Source organism: Dermacentor variabilis, chromosome 4 (genome assembly GCF_050947875.1).
Source record: "Dermacentor variabilis isolate Ectoservices chromosome 4, ASM5094787v1, whole genome shotgun sequence".
Taxonomy (NCBI): Eukaryota; Metazoa; Arthropoda; class Arachnida; order Ixodida; family Ixodidae; genus Dermacentor; species Dermacentor variabilis.
The window spans coordinates 236,897,888-236,914,977 of record NC_134571.1 but is presented as its reverse complement, the minus strand read 5'-3'; the positions used below and the strand labels follow the sequence as shown (position 1 = coordinate 236,914,977).

At 45.8% G+C, this 17,090-nt stretch overlaps 1 protein-coding gene across 11 annotated transcripts in view; it reads left to right on the top strand.

Moving 5' to 3' along the window:
* The window catches only part of LOC142580219 (DENN domain-containing protein 2D-like), a 674,834-nt gene that overhangs the window by 317,810 nt on the left and 339,934 nt on the right, over positions 1-17,090 (top strand). For all 11 annotated transcript variants that reach the window (XR_012827652.1, XM_075691126.1, XM_075691127.1 and 8 more), the window contains one exon: positions 9,878-10,000. Coding sequence is in view for 10 of the 11 variants with exons in the window: in XM_075691126.1 (XP_075547241.1) it covers positions 9,878-10,000 (123 nt within the window). In the remaining variant the exon portion in view is untranslated. The remainder of the gene's footprint in view (positions 1-9,877; positions 10,001-17,090) is intronic.

Genomic DNA, 17,090 nt, shown 5'->3' with positions numbered 1-17,090 from the left:
AATCCAAAATTAGTCTTGTGACTGGCCACTCAAAGCTATGAAAAGAGACTGTTATGTGCCTGCTAATGGCTCTCGGAACGAGGGCACACTGTGCGGTACTTTGCAAAGGTGGCGGTCGAGAACATGCAACGGCCATCGCGTGCACTCGCTTTTGTTGACTTTCTGAGGGTCACATGACTGCTGTGAATAGATCTGAGTTTATTCGGTAACCATATCATTAGTCCTCAGCATGGTGTGGCCATTGTCTCCTCGAAATAAAAGCTATGCCTGTGAGGTGATCCACAAAAGTGCTGCCCTACCCTTTCTGTTATCCTCCTTGCCACTTGGCCCATTTCACTAGAACCTTTCACGGCGAATGCTTGCAAAACACCTGCGGAAGTAGCAGCGCATTGCCGCGCTGTGGTAACTCAAGCAGACTACGTACTCCCGCCCTTGCCTGCCGTGACCTTTGCTTCAGCAGATGACATTCATGCTACGTATTGTCACATTGTGGGACGGTCTTTGTCAGTAGGCACAGAGAGGAGGTGACTTGGGAAAAGAGTAGCCTTTATTTGGGCGAACTTGTGCCCACAAGCGAGCCTCTTGCAAAACTATTTGGTGACTGTGAAAATAGCACGCCTGGTTGAGCATCGGTGGCGAGAATGCCAGCATTGGGCAAATTCATCTCCAACATGCTAGCGACGTGACGCTGTACACGAGTTAAAAACGCTGCCAACAGCGTCACTTTGGCTCTTGCCAGCTTTGGCGGTACGGTCAAGAGCACCACTACACGGCACCCGCTCGCATTGCGCAGCGGCTTACCTCCAATGGCAAAGCAAGTGACATGAGAGCAGCATTCCGGGCAATTTGGTAATCCGTTACTCAAATAATATTGCATAACAAAAAATGATATGGATGTAAGAGAAGACGACACACCAAGTGCAACGAATATTAAATAATCAGCGCTCATTTCGCTTGGTGTGTCGTCTTCTCTTACGTCCGTGTAGTTTTTTGTTGCTCAATATCGTTTGAGCAAGTGACCATCGCAGGCATAGTTTTTTAGAGGAGGCATTGGTGTGAATGTGATGAAAATGTGCCGCCAGATGATGCGCTAAAAGGCCACAAACAGTCGCAGAGAGCTTGCCGCTAGTATATACCTATGGGTGGCTCATCAGTGATCGGTTGTGAAATCATGCGTACGATTAGATCAACGGTTGTTGAAGCGGCGTTCGGGTCTGCGGTCGACCAGCCTGCACCTAGCACATGTGTCAAGTTCATCTGTGTGCTCATGTGTGGGTAGAGAGCTCCAAACTGCGCAAATCTGTGTGCATGAACAGAGCCTGCGTATTCGATGCGACCAGTGTGCCTTCCGGTGGCTAATCACCTCTTCCGGTGGCTCTTCTGCTTTCCATACGCGCTGCTGTTGTAGTTCTCTCTGTCCACTTCGCATTAATCGTTTAGATAGATGTAGTCGACCTGGGTGAACCTTGTACTGAACCTTGCTTGCTGTGGGAATGCTGCGCACATCAAGGCAATGACCACAGCTGGGTTATTCATTCACTGGAGGTACCAATATGTGAAAAATAACATAGAGTAGAATCTCGTTACAACGAACTTCACGGGACCGTTAAATTTAATTCGTTAGCTTGAATTATTGTAGTACTGAAAAACCAATATTTTCATGTCATTAAGGTAACACAACAACGAAAATTACATGCCTTTGCAGCAGATGCGCGTCTTCGTACGTAAATAATAAACGAGAATGCTGGACACAGTTTAACTACAATTTATTGCTTGAAGAAGTCTGTAATCTTCTTCTGGTGAGTAGACAGCAAGCGCTGCAGGACGAATGCCTCCACATCCTCGACCTTCCTCTGAACGTCATCAGGGGCATCTTTACAGCGCCTGAGGAATGATCACGCCTTTTCTAGAAAAACTAAAACATCCGAGCTGGAAACAGTCTCTTCCTCTTCGTTTGTTGATCCAGTGTCGGCATCGTCTTCATCACTACTGCAATCTTCTTGCTCATGCACTTTATTCACAATGTTTTCTTTGGTGAGCTCCGTGGGTGTATCTGCCTCACTGTCGCTGTCAATGTAATCATCGAAGTTCACCGCAGTTTCGATGGTGAGTTTCTCGGTAAGCTCTTCCCACAGTTCTGGGTTGAACTCCTCTGTGTCCTTGCAGTCTTGTGGCGTAGGTGAAGCCTTTAAAAGGCCTGCCTTTCGCCAGCAGTTGGTGATTGTGCTTGTCTTCACATTCCACCACAACCCTGTAAGCATTTCTGCAGCTTGACAGATGTTTACCTGTGTGGGCAGCTTCAGTCGAATATTGATCAAGAGGTGCTGCAGAAGACGCTTCCAAAATTCGGTTTTCACACATCTGATAATGCCCTGGTCCAAAGGTTGGAGCAAAGAAGTACAATTTGGGGGCATAAATTCAAGTTGCACATTGCTCAATGGCACGTTCACGATATGCGCTGAGCAATTGTCAACCATGAGGAGAATTTTTCTGTCTTTCTTCATTGTTTCATCGAGCTGCAGCAGCCACTGAGTGAACAATTCTCGCGTCATGCATGCTCTTCTGTTGGGTTGGTAGTCGCAAGGCAACGAGACATTTTTCAAGCAGCGCGGCTTAGCAGACTTGCCAACAACTAGCGGCTTGAGTATTTCTGTGTCCGTGGAGTTGCCGCAGAACAGAGCCAATACGCGGAGACGGGATTTCTTTCTGCCCTTGCACCTGTTACCTTTGAAATTCATTGTTTTATCAGGCAACAACTGATAAAAGAACACCGTTTCATCGCCGTTGAAAATGTCGTCTGAAGAGAAAGGCTCGATGATCTCTTGAAAGCGCTCGTTCCGCTAGGCAACTGCACTCTCGACATCTGCTGCCTTTTCTTCGCCACAAGCAACCTGCCATGCAACGCCATTCCTTTGCCGGAAGCGGTAAAGCCATTCGGCATTTGCATCGAAACCAGAGATGTCCAAGGCAGCCGCGAACTGTAGCACCTTCTCTTGAATAATTGGGCTGGACAAGGGCACATCGTTTTGTCTAGCATCCTTAAACCATGTGATGACGGCATTGTTGACGTTCTGGTAGTCGCCAAGCCTCAAGCATTTTCTTGAGGGAGCCAGCTGTGACCCTCGATGCAATTTCATGATCTTTTCCCGATCCTTGAGCATCGTTGCCATTGTTGACGGGGGAATATCACGCTCCCTGCATAGGTCGACTTGCTTTCTTCCAGCATTCAGCTGCATCAAAATGTCCACTTTTTCTTCGAGCAAAAACTGATATTGCTTGTTTTTAACGCAGGGGGCAGGAGAACTCATTGTTAGCGTATTAGTCTACAGTTGGGAGCCCTACTCAAAAGAGAAATGCAGGGAAGCCAAAAAGAGTACGCAAAATTAAATGACGCGCAAATAGCGCAAATAGCGGCTGGCATAGAGGAAGCAATAAAGAAACATCCCATGGAAAGGTGGGATTATAATCAGTTAGAACTACTCATTAGTACAAAAATAAAAGAGGTAAAAAGAGTAAACCGCTGGAGAGGAAAGGGGAAGCCACGAAGTTGGTGGAATAAGGAAATTAGAGAGGCCATCGAACAACGACGGTGGGCATCTCGGGAACACAGAGAAGCAAAGAGGGCGCAGTTATCCGAAGAGGAAATAGGCCAAAAATGGGAATATTATCGACAAAAGAAACAACAAGTGCAGGTCCTCGTCCAGGCTAAAATAAAGCAGTCCTCTGATCGCTGGCTGGCTGAAGTTCGCGATGCAACTAAAGGGGGGTCAAGAAAATTCTGGAACCATATAAGCTGGCTAGGTAAAGCTAATCACAGAAAAGAGGAACAGATTCACGATGCCGAAGGAAATTGTTTAGAGGGAGATGACGCTGTGAACTACATTGGTTCAGTTATAGCAGAGTCATTTAGGAAAGACGATAGGGTAATCGCCCCAAGTGAGGGAGCAGCACAGAATAGCATAATAGAAAACAGCTTAGAATTGACCAATCTTAACTGGAAAAAGGCGGAAGCAAATGTTCCAAAATGCACGTCCGCGGGGATAGACGAAATTCCAATCAAGTTAATTAATGAACTTGGCCCTAGAAGCAAGGAAACGCTGATAAAAGCATTGGAGGCAGTCTTAACAAATAAGCAAATTCCGCACAGCTGGAAACAGAGTAAAATGAATTTGATTTATAAAGGGAAAGGTGATAAGAAGAACATAAAATCTTTCCGACCAATTACGATAACATCAGTTATATATAGGCTGGCGATGCAGGCGGTGAAATTAAAAATGCAGTCATGGGTAGAAAGTAATAGAATACTTGGAGAACTTCAGAACGGGTTCAGAAGTGGTAGGCGCTTAGATGATAGCCTGTTCGTGCTTACCCAGTGCATAGAAATAGCTAAGGCGGAAAATAGACCTCTGTATTTAGCCTTCCTGGACATGAGTGGTGCATACGACAATGTGAACAGGGAACTCCTGTGGAACATATTAAAAGCTGAAGGTATCGGTAATGAGGTAATTGATTTTCTACAGGAACTATATCGAGAAAATAATGTTGAAATAACATGGGAAGGAATCAAGAGTACGACAACTGTCGAGGTTCACAAAGGATTAAGGCAAGGTTGTCCTCTATCACCGCTGCTGTTCATGCTTTATATGATAAGCATGGAAAGAAGGTTACAACGAAGCAATCTAGGGTATAATCTGTCGTACAGATTAGGCGAAAAGGTTGTTGAGCAACGACTACCGGGTTTAATGTATGCGGACGATATTGTGCTGTTAGCAGATAGCCAGGAAGATTTGCAAACTCTGGTTAATTACTGTGGGGACGAAGGAGACAGTTTAGGTTTCAGTTTTAGTGCAGCTAAGTCCGGTGGGATGTTTTTCAACGATACAACTAATCAGGAGCTTACAATACAAGGCCACGAAATACCCCGAGTGGCCGAATGCAAATATATCGGGGTATGGAAAAACAAAGGGCGCATGTACGCGGAAAAGCACTAATAGTCTCTCATAGTAAAAGGGCGAAGAGATGCCGGGATAATGAAACATAGGGCATTGTGGGGGTACAATAGGTATAAGGTACTGAGAGCTATTTGGAAGTAATGGTGCGGGGGCTTACTTTCGGGAATGCAGTCCTGTGTTTAAGGGCAGAGGTTCAGTCGAAACTAGAAATAAATCAGAGAGCTGTGGGAAGGTTAGCACTAGGTGCCCACGGGAAAACCACAAACGAAGCAGTACAGGGAGATATGGGCTGGGCATCATTCGAAGCACGGGAAGCTCAGAGTAAAATCCTATACGAAAAACGTCTGAGGAAATTGGATGACAACAGGTGGGCAGCTAAGGTGTTTAAATATGTATACAGAAAGAGCGTTGACTCACAATGACGGAAAAGAACTAGGAAGCTAACCAGTAAGTATGCCAGACACGAGGACGAAAAAGGACAGAGCATTAAACGACAGGTTAAAAATGCGGAAGGTAAAAATTGGATAAATTCAATGGAAAAGAAGCATAGTGTAGAACTATATCGATACTGGAAATAGCAGATCAGGAAGGAAGCGTTTTATGATAACTCAAGAGGCAGTGCCCTACTCTTTGAAGCTAGATCAGGATGTCTTAGAACGCGGAGCTATAAAAAGAAATTTAACGAAGAAGACACATGTACTGTGTGTGGTAAATATGTAAAAACGATGGAACACCTCATAGTAGAATGTGATGGTATCAATCCCGATGTCGATGCGGCCACAGTCACCCTTCCTGAGGCCCTAGGGTTCAGAGATGATAGTCATGTAAATAAATATGCGGTGGAAATTAGCAAAAGGCGATTGGAGGATTGGTGGCTTAAAAGCAGAGAGGTGACATAAGGTTAAAAGGGTAGGAAGACGTATTTAAAGAAAATCGAGAAATTCAATAACACACAACACAGATAAAAATAAAAGACAAAATAAAAATCTGAGCATGGTGGCAACTGCCATCGCCCCGTTTCAAAGGGGACGCTCCTACCTTCCATCCATCCATCCATCCATCCAGCAAAGCAAACGTACAACACAATCATATCACCGGTAACTTCGCAGCTCCTGCCGATTGCTATCAACGTGGTGACGCTAGGCCTACGACGTAGTAAGAGAGTCCGAACATGACCATACGCTGGATGGATGGATGGATGGATGGATTGCGGCTATACCCTTTGTAACGGGCGGCGGCTGGCGCCACCTAGCCTTTTGCTCCACTTCCTATTTTATTATTATTATTCTTTTTCCCCTTTCTTTATATCCTCTTTTCCTTAACCTAGTTTTGACTCCCCTCCTCCCTCCAAAATAACTATCTAACAGAGTAGAGGAAACATTATCTCCCCGATTTATAGTATTATCTATCCCTTGACTTCCTCCACCAATCCTCTAGCCTCCCCTTCGTTACTGCCACTCTTTTCACGTCTATTTGCCCTCGTTCCCCGGGAAAACTTAATGCCCCTTCCATATCTGCCACTGTTCCCTCTGCCAGGGTTGGGCGAAGGTCTGTGCATCTCAGCACTATATGCTCAGTGGTCTCCATTTCGGTTCCGCATGCTGTGCACCGAAGGTCCACGTCTTCAAATTTAGCCCTGTATGTTTTCGTTCTCAAAACCCCTGTCCTAGCTTCGAATAATAGTGAGCTGCCCCGCGAGTTATCAAATAAGAGCTCTCTCTTAATCTCCTGTTTTTGTGACCTATACATTGATAGCGCTGGCTTTCCGAGCATTCTTTCTTCCCACATTTTTCTTTCCGTCTCCTTCACCTCCTTTCCCACACTAGAACCACGTTGGACCCCCTCCCTCGGCTGTAGGTATCTATTCCTCAGCTTCCTAGTTCTGAGTGTCCACTTTGTGTTCAAACTTTTCATGTACAGATATTTGTATACTTTTCCTGCCCACCTTTTTTCCTTCAGTGCTGGGAGTCTCTGTTCAAATTTTAGTTTACTTATTGCCTCTCTACCATCGAATGACGTCCATCCCATGTCCCCCTGCACTCCCTCATTAGGGGTGTTCCCGTGTGCTCCTAAGGCCAACCTGCCTACACTTCTCTGTCTCGTTTCCATGCATGCCTGAACTTCCGATTTCATGCACAGTACTGAATTTCCGAATGTGAGGCCAGGTACCATAACCCCTTTCCATACGCCCCTAACCACCTCGTACCTATTATAGTTCCAAAGTGCCTTATGTTTCATTACAGCTGAGTTCCTTTTCGCTTTTTCAATCATAATTTTTTCCTGTTCTTCCAAGTACTTTTTGCCCTCGTTTAGCCATATGCCCAAATACTTGTATTTTTCAACATGATCAATCTTAGTGCTTTGTATTTCCAATGGTTCCCCCCTTTCTTCATTGTAAACTATTATCCCAGACTTCTCTCTACTGAATTGCAGTCCCAATTTTTCTCCCTCCTCTCCACATATGTTCATTAGTTCCTGTAGCTCTACTCGGGTGTCAGCAAGCAGTACAATATCATCTGCATACATCAGTCCGGCTAGTACTTGAGCTACCTTCTGCCCTTCCAGCATATAGCTTATGTCAGTTCCTATTGGGCTCTGTTCTAGTCTCTTTTCCATTTGGCTCATGTAAATCATAAAAAGCAGAGGCGACAATGGACAGCCCTGCCTGAGACCTCTTCTTATTTTAGCTGGCTTTGTAGTTTCCCCCTCCCATGTTATCTCTACCTCATTATCTGTATAAACTTGTTGTAGGAACTCAATCATCTTTCTATCTAGACCATATTCCCTCAACTGGCTCCATAACTTTTCTGGGTTTACATTATCATAGGCTCCTCTAATGTCTAAAAAAGCTATCCATAGCAGTTTCTGTCTGGCTGTCGCTATCTCTATGCACTGTTTTATAACAAATAAATTATCATCTAGCCGTCTGTTCCTTCTAAATCCATTCTGCAGTTCTCGCAAGATCTCTTCACGTTCTGCCCATTCCTCCATTCTCTTTTTCACCATCTGCATTGCTACTCTGTATATGACTGATGTGATAGTTATTGGCCTGTAGGATTTAATGTTGTCCTTGCTTCCCTTACCTTTGTACACCAATATCATTCTGCTTGATTTCCAGTCCTGTGGAACATCTCCCCCTACTACTATTTGTTCAATAAGTTGTCGTAATATTAATTTACTTTTCTGGCCTAATATGCTTATCAATTTCATAGGTATGCCATCAGGTCCTGTCGCTGTTCCCATGGGGACCTTGTGTTCAATTCTGTCCCATTCCTTATTGTCATCCTTCTGTACTCTTCCTCTAATTCTGTCCTGCTGTTGTCATTGTTCTCCATTTCGCTACCCACTGGCTCTGTAAATGTTGCCTCTATTGTTAACCTAATATATTCCTGAGCTTCCTCTCCCTCTACCTTTGTTCCTTCTGGTGTGGTCAGTGAGTGCTGAACCACCTCTGTCTTCTTACTCTGTTGCCTTATGTGTTCCCAAAATTTCTTAGAGGCATTTCTGTCTTTTTTTCGTATCTCTAACATCCACTGTACCCCAACTTTTGCTATCTTGGCTTGAATTAATGCCAATGCTTCTCTTTTCATTGCAAGGTAATCCTCCCATTTTGTCTCCACCTCTTCTGGTGTGGCTCCCCTTTTCTTCGCTGCTCTGTGTTTTCTGCACGCTTCTTTGCGTTGCTCTATGGCCTCCTTAACTTCTCGGTCCCACCAGCTTTTCGGTTTATATTTTCCCTGTTTACTTTCTAGTTTCCTAATCTGTCCCTTCTCTAGTTCTCGTTTAAAAATAACTTACGCACCGCTCATGCTGATGCCGATGCTGCTGGGGCTGTACCCGTTGAAACGGGTTCCCCTGTGCATGGCTTCTGCTGCTGCAGATGATGATGATAGGTGTAAGCCTCAGGCATTCGGTACCAAAACTTCAACAGGACTTCGTAATAACGAAGCATCTTGGTGATTACCTGATTAAATTACGCACATTATCTGAAATATTCAGTAATCTGAAATTTGTAGTACTAAATGTTTTTTTACATTGAAAATATAGGCATTTTGGCGGGGATTTAAAAAAAAAATCGTAAATCTGAAAAGTTTGTTAATATGGTGGTCATATAACGAGATTTTACTGTATTCAAGAAATCAAATATTAGATATTCAATTCATGAATCAAATTATTAGAATGTATGCTATTCGATTCGACATCGAATATTCAAGTATTCGCGCACCACTATTTAATTATTCTGAAGATTCAAGATGTGGTCGAACTAAATTTTTACTAAACTGAAATAATTGGTGCCCTAAGGAGGTAAGTAGACTGCATTATATTTGCTCTGGTCAGTAGGCCTGCTCAAATATAAGCAGATTGATTAAAGGCAAAACAATTGTACTGTTGCTGTTAAAAAATTCATTGAATTGCAGGGTTTTACATGCCAAAACCAGAATCTGATTATTAAGCACGCAGTAATGAGAGACTCTTAATTAATTTTGACAACCTGGCGTTCTTTAACGTGCACCCAATGCACGGTACAGGGGTGTTCTTGCATTTCGCCCCTTTCGAAATGTGCCTGGCACGGCCAAAATTTGATCCTGTGATCTCTTGCATAGCAGTGCAACACAATCGCTGCTAAGCAGCCATTTGATTTGTCAGTTGATAAGAATAGGCTGGAGTTTATGGCTGTTAGCAGTTCTGCTATTGCGTGTTTGTAAAAACTGTTAAATGGCAAGCCAGAGAAGCAAAGGCTTCTCTGGCTTGCCAATACACCAATGCACCAATACAATTCTCGCCAATGTCATGTCATCTTTATGACCTACGGCATGACAGATACTGTTCTGAGAAGAAGCGAGCCATTGACTCGGAGGCACAATTGAGTAAAATTGGTGGGAGCAGATTTGGCTGACATGGAGCTCAACTAATTCCCTGTGCAGCTGCTGGCCGACCTGGAGGTGCCCCTGCAGCGTCTGCCTGAGCCAGGGTGGACTGAGCTGCTGGCCTCACTTGCCCAGCAGAGCCTGCCCCTGCCTGGGTGCAGGCTAGTGCGCTTCTCCCTGGTGAGTCCACACGTCATACTCTACAGTAAACACATGCTTGCATAAAGCTGTAAATACCGGGAAAAAAATCCCAAGAGAAGTGGAGTTTCGAGATAAGCAAAATCACAACAAATGTGGCAGCACATTGAACATGTGGAGCTTTTCCAGAATAACGGCAGTAATATTTTTGGTCACTTTTGCGTGCATAGGCACCGAAGACATTGGCATCTATGGGCAACACCATTACTGGCAATGTGCCAGGCTTTGCATAGAGTCAAGACGATTGATCCCAATTCAGTATTTGAAGCCACTCATCTGAGCATACCGTATTTTCACGCGTACTCCTGCCCTTGCATTTGAACCTAAGGAAAAAAAATGCTCGCGTATAACCGGCACGCATACCCAAAGAAATAAGGACTAGGAAGTTACAACTGTGCAGTCATCATATCGTTTTGAAAACAAATTTATTTGAAAACAACTGCTGCAAAGTTGTCAGTGCTGTTGTCTGATTCTGTCAATCGTCGCTGCTCTCACTGCCGCCATCCGAGGCTTCGTCGCGGCTCTCAAAGACGTAATTGTCTTCGGGAACATCTGAGCTGTTGCTTAACGCACATTTCTTGAAGCTTCTGTGCACCATGTTGGCCGCGATTGCCCCCCACGCATGCACAGCTATTGCACTGGCACAGCAGTGCAATAGCTGGCCTTCACACACATCCCATTGGTGTGAAGGCGTAAAGACCGTCGGCCATCCTCTGGGAATATAGTCACTTCACGTGGGCCTTGAACGGCTTATTGAGACACACGTCGAATGGTTGGAGCATGGAAGTCATGCCACCAGATATTATGACAAGGTCTGTGCGGTTGTCAGTGAGGCGAGCGTTCCCTGTGCAGTGGCCTCGGAAGGAGTCCAGCACCAGCATCGACCGGTGCGCCTACAAGGCACCTAGTCTTTTTTTTCTCAGATTGCTCGAATCCAGTCATTGATGAGGTCACTGTTCATCCAGGAATTGTCTTACACCAGCACAACGATTCCTGGAGGTAGTGGTGTACTTGGTCGTGCCTTGCCCTTGAATATCAGGCACAGGTGCAGTTTACTGCCGTTGCCCGAAGCTCACCTCCTCACTGTGCAGTGCAGCTTGGTGTTTCTACCAGTCAGCACACTAATAGAGTTTGAGCTCCTTTTTTGCAGATTCATGTCCATCGGCATCTTAAAATACACTGGAGTTTGGTCAGCACTTCCTACTTGAGATAGAAAGTAGTTGTGCTCTTTCCTAAGTCCGATGACGTAACGTTGAAAGCTGAGCAGTTTCTCTCCATGTTGGGAAGCCAATTGCACATGGTAGTTTGCCGCCGCATCGAAACTCCATGCCTGGCCATAAACGCTGCACTCATCCACGGCTTGCACGAAACTCATTTCCCAGGCCAGCATCAGGGCTGCCATCTGCACCATCTCTTTTGACACAACGAGGCCATGATTCATTCACTCTTTAATGAATTTGGCAACCTGCATTTCGAGGTGGGGTATGTGCCATTCTTCGATCCGCGAAATGCTTTCCTGTCCCTGTTCGCAGTTTTGAGAGACTCTTTTTTGTTCCGTCAGTCATGAATGCAGGACTCATTGACGTCGTGCTTTCTCACAGCAGCTCTGTTGCAGATTTTTTCAGCAGCAGCTACGATATTCAGTTTCTCTTTTGCTGTTAGAGCTTGCCACTGACACACACGCATGATGCCTAAACAAGGCTGGCCAACTTTGCAAACTGGGCACACAAGAAAGGGCACCCAACTTGAAGAGCATGCATAGATTGTTTGTATAGGGAGTACTTTAGTTTTTGAGTATGTTTGTTTTTTTTCTTCCACGCGATAATAGCCCAAATGGGGCTGACAGTATAATAAATGAAAAAAAAAATGGAAAGCGTCAGATAGGACTATGGATGGGGATCTGGCTGTGACCTGTGTTAGCCTCTTATTGGCTTAACACACATCGATGTCAATGGGGATGCGGACTCCGCACGGCAGGTCGCACGTTGCCATGAAGCCAACCCTCCCCCCTGCTCCCTCCCTTCCTGAATATTTGCAGATAACACACACCCCCACCTTTTAAACACATTTCGCCAATTTTGGTGCAGGTTATATAAAATACGGTAGCCGTTTTCAAACATAAAAAGCTGACGCTGCTACTCTCTGCATCATAATGAATTCTGGACAATAACATTAAAAACTGAAACTACAAAAGTGTGTAATTGTCATGCCTTTGAGCAGATGCCACGACTGATGCAGCATTTGTGCCTCACGCATTATGCTGGAGTATGAAGTGGGCGAATCTTATCTAGACGTGATCTTGCCGAAACGCTGTGGGCTCTCATGCTGGCCTGGTTTGGGTTCAATGTGTGGGCTGATCACGCCTGCTCAAAAGTACTGGTCATCTTGCCCAAGATAACAATTAATACGCTGTGTGTTGATGCGTCACTGACAGTGCCCTAACTGAGAAGGAAAAAGATCGACTTTGTGCACACAGCTGCTTCGTAGTCCAGGGTTCGACGGAACACCATCTGGCGAGGGGTGCACATTTTATTCTTGGCAGCAAACAAAAACTCGCCAAACTTTGAAAAAAAAAACTAAACAAAAGCGAGACAAATTAGGCCGTGCCTTATATATGTAGTAGAGGGCGCAGCAATCTAGTGTATATTTCTGGTAGATTTCCACGTGTCTGATTAAGTGTAAGAGTGTAAGTGTAACACGATTGATAATGATTTTTTTGTGTCGATGAAAGTCACTGAATTCTTTCAATGTTGTGATCCATGTTAAGGTGATGTTCAGCTAGTGTATTGGCAGTGGTGTGTCCCTTAGCTACATCATTTTGGTGCTGCTTGATACGTCGTCTGAAGTTTCCTGTTTCTGCGATGTATGATGCATGGCAGTCTTGACAAGGTATCTTCTATATCACTCCAGAATAATTTCCGCATTCCAATGGGTCTTTCACTCGGACCAGTTGGCTTCTTAATTTGTATGATGCCACGTGTATGACTTGTTTGTCATAATTCTCTAAAATTCTTTCCAGCGTTTCGCTTATGCCGGGAGCATAGGGAATGGGTGCAGTCTTCATACGATGAGTCGGTTTGGTTCTGGGAGGCTCTATGGAGCGGTGTTACTGCTAACGTAGTACCTTATTTACGCGACTGTAAGTCGACCCATTTTGCTAAATTTGAAAATCTGAAGTGGGGGGGGGGGGGGGAGGGTCGACTTACAATCAAAACCAAACCATGGCACCGCCAAAAAAAGCGAGACCAATGGGGTCTACAACGTAGTTACAATTTTATGCTTGCTCTATGTCCCTACCCGTAGCTTTTTGCTATCCCGCGTGTTTATTCGCTTTTCGGAAGGGTTTTCCAACTTTTTTGAGAGTTTTAGAGTGCACACAACACTCATGGGGGGGTGTTGATAGTTGATGTAAGCACCGCTGTTCCATTCGTGGCGGCACCCTCAGAACGGCGACGCTTGCAGGGAGGATCGGTAGTTCATGGAAGAGCCCTGAAGAGCAGACACCGCTTATGGGTTTTTCTCTATAATTTGACCGAGGGCATTAGTTTGACGCGTTTGACTTGACTGCCGGCTATGTGCTACTTCCATGCTTCTTCAGTCATCATGAGTGCTCCAAAGGCACTCATTCACAGCAGCGGTCAAGAGGGCTGCCATTCTTTACACCGAAGAAACAAATCACTGCGCAGCGGGCCGCAAGTTCGATGTTTCTGAATGGGTGGTGCGAGAGTGGCGACTGCAGCGAAGTCAAATTTTCACCTGTGACGGCAAGTGAGGAATCTCCCACGTGCCGAAGTCTGGATGCTTTCCGAAGCTGAAGGCCAAGCTTGCGGCATACGTCGCTGACATTCGTGATTGGTCCCTGCCAGTGAAGTGCGACATGGTCATGAAACAAGCCTGGATCTTCGCCTTTTAAGGACCTGCTCCACCGTGAGTACGAGTGGCTGGCGGCAGAAGACCGCGAACTTATGCCAACCGGACCTGTCAAAAGAGCCTCCCTGACGGCTTCATATGGTTGGGTGCTTTCGGCGTGGACTGCCGTTCCACAAGATATCGTGGTGCAGTCGTTTGCCAAATGTGGAATTTCGCTGGACGACGACGTGCTGCGACGTAACAGCGCTGACGATGGCAGCACTAGTTAAGACGAGTAGTCCAGTGACCATGCCAGCTACTAATAAATTTGCGTTATCGAATGCGCCCTCGGGTATGCTCTTCTTTTTTTTTTCCCTTTCACGCGATATGGGGGGGTCGACTTACATTCGAGTTGTTCACAGTCGTGTAAATATGATAGTTGGCGAGGGTAGCCATTACCCGCGAGATCATTTTTTCCATTTTTTTGAATTCCCTCCTTCATGCGGATTCATCTGAGCAAAGACAAGATGCATGCTTGATCAAAGAAGCCACCACAGAGCATTTCTGTCCCTTGGAATGCATTGAGGCAAAGCTGAGATACTTGCCCAAATATGTGGGCTTGACAGTTCATAAAAAAAGCGCTAAAGACGAATACAAAGGAACACATACGACAGGACTGTAGAGCAGCCTCTGAAGGATCGTTGAACAAGGACATCAAGAAAGGCAACTCGTCCGTTGCTTTGTTCTTCAGCCGTTAGTTCGATAGACCGTTCAATACAGTTCAGGTGGTCCAGAAACGGTTGCACTTCTGACCTGTGGATCACGCGGAAACAGCCGTCTACGTAACGAAGGAAAGCTTTTGGAGGCTGCACAAAGGTAGCTAAAGCTTTGTTCTCAATGACTTTCAAGGCCAGGTTTACACATGTCACAGAAACAGAGGCACCCGTGGCAGCCACAACAAAGTGGCAGTGAGCAGCCGAGCAAATGCGCACTAGTCGTGATAAATAGAAAGAAGAGGGAAGCACAAGCGGGTAGCGTGTCCCAACGTGTTGTCTGGCTCGGCCAACTAGCTGCTGTTTGGTAAAAAGCGAGTGGTAGGGTCGCTGCCTCATTGCCTTCTTTTCTAGTATTTTCAAAGTTGAGTTTTTGAGATACCCGCTGTCCGGCACGATAACTTTTTGAGAAAAAAAGTGAAAAACATATGGGTTGGAACCATAGCTGGAAAAATAGTTTGCCTTAAACAATACTTCAAGATGTTAGAGTTTCAGTTACTGAGCATTTACTGCACTAATGCAGGCAACACTGCATTGCTTGATAAGCTTGATGCCATAAAGTGCAGCCACTTATAACAAGACACTGCTTAGCATCATATGTGTGGTTCTGCACTGTTGTATCAAGACAGCCTGTCCACATTGCACAAGCCGCTGTTGCTGGCATCACTCATGCCAGGATTTAATTTTGCATCAATTCTTGTCCGTGGAACACCACGTATTTAGAACCTTAATGTAACAATGTATGTGTACACTGTGGGAGTTCCTTTGGTCTGCCGGGCGCAGTCATTGCTGTGCCTCTGGCTTTGGGCTCATTTGTCAGTGTGAGGAAATCCCCAATGCCTGTCCATCGATTCTGCACCATTGATGCCACGGGACGCTGCAGTCGCGTCCCGAGGCATCATGCTACGCGGCCCTCCGAATGAATCATGGGGCGTGACGTAGGGAAGAGCACGCCTCAACTGGGGACCATTGTCAAGGCAAGTGGGGAGTCGAGCAGCGAGTAGGACGAGCACCAGTCACGAGAGGAAAGTAGCAGGTACGTGAGCAACCATCTATTTGTATCCTCAACGCCCCCGACCTTGGGACTTTCACATGCTTTGCCAGCTTGTTTGAGCGTGGCTTGCCGAGTGGCTCTGCGTTCTGCCTTTGTGGTGGTTGCAGGCGCTCGTCGCGTCACATTCTGTGTGTCTGAACCATCGCTGACCAAAGTTGGTGGCAGTAAGTGCCAGGTAGTGTCTGCAAACAATCTAGTCCCGCATGTGCAAACCATTGTCAACGCTGTGCGGAACCTGCCTTCCCTTGCCATAGGGGGTGCCGAGTGTGCTCCGTGCGTTTAAGCGCCATGTTGTATTTACTGGCGTACTATTCTGGGCAATAACTGCATTAACTGTCATGGACGTCTCATGTTCCTGGGAGAGATCTGCATACGTATGTCAAGAGCTGGCCAGGTCTTCCGGCTTGTTGTTTGAACCTGCATTAGGTCTATTTCCGCACGCTGTCATGTCGTGTCATGAAGCCCCCTTTTGGGGCGATTTACCGACGTCGCGCAGGGTGACGTAGAGTAAGCCCACAATATCCGATTTCAATATAATGAAATTTTACTGCCATCGTAAAGGACTACCGAGACAATAGCTAGAAACTTCCACGGACACAGATGGTCAAATGGTTGAATTACTTGCAGCTGCTTGCAAATTCACCTCTCAAATTTCACCGCACAACCAAGAGCAGCCACCAAAGTGGAGCAGCGTCATGTTCTGTGTAAAGTCTAAGTCCGATAAAATCCTGTTGAGCCCTGCGCGCTGTTTGCAATGAGTGTGTGTGAAAGCATATGATGGTGAGCCAAGAAGTATGGTGTGGCCCAGATGAGTGTCGTCTTCTCGTGCAAACCAAGAAAGATGGGGAGAGCAGTGAGCTTACAGTATTGGCACGGAAGGGGGGGGGGGGGGGGAGGAGGGCAGGTAAGGCATGGCTGTCAGCACAGCTGAGCTGCATATGAGGCCTGCACCCTCTGTGTCAGAGTTAGTCTGCCGTGTGTGTAAAAGGCTGGGCGTGCCAAAATGGCATGGCATCATGTGCGTTGTTTCGGTGTTTAGTACTGGGGGTTGTATAATTTCAAGTTTCGGGCACGCATCGAATCAAGAGACAAACGAAGCATTTCCTCTTCCCTGCCGGGGCTTTACGTGATAGCGTCGTCCCACTGCATGTAGCACTTTCCATGGGGGCCAAGTGGAGGCGAGTGTGTGGGTGGCTTCACTAAATTTGTACTGCCAATGTGAAAATATCATTGACATTGCACGAAACCGTATCTTTCCTCACTGCCTCTCAAACTGAATTGATTTCTCATTCAAATTTGCTTTTTTCATTTGCCCGCTAATTTGCAAAATTTTGTGGCCCCTTCCATGTAAGACTAGCGACTGTACTTTTTGGCAAGAAAGGTTGAATTTTAATAC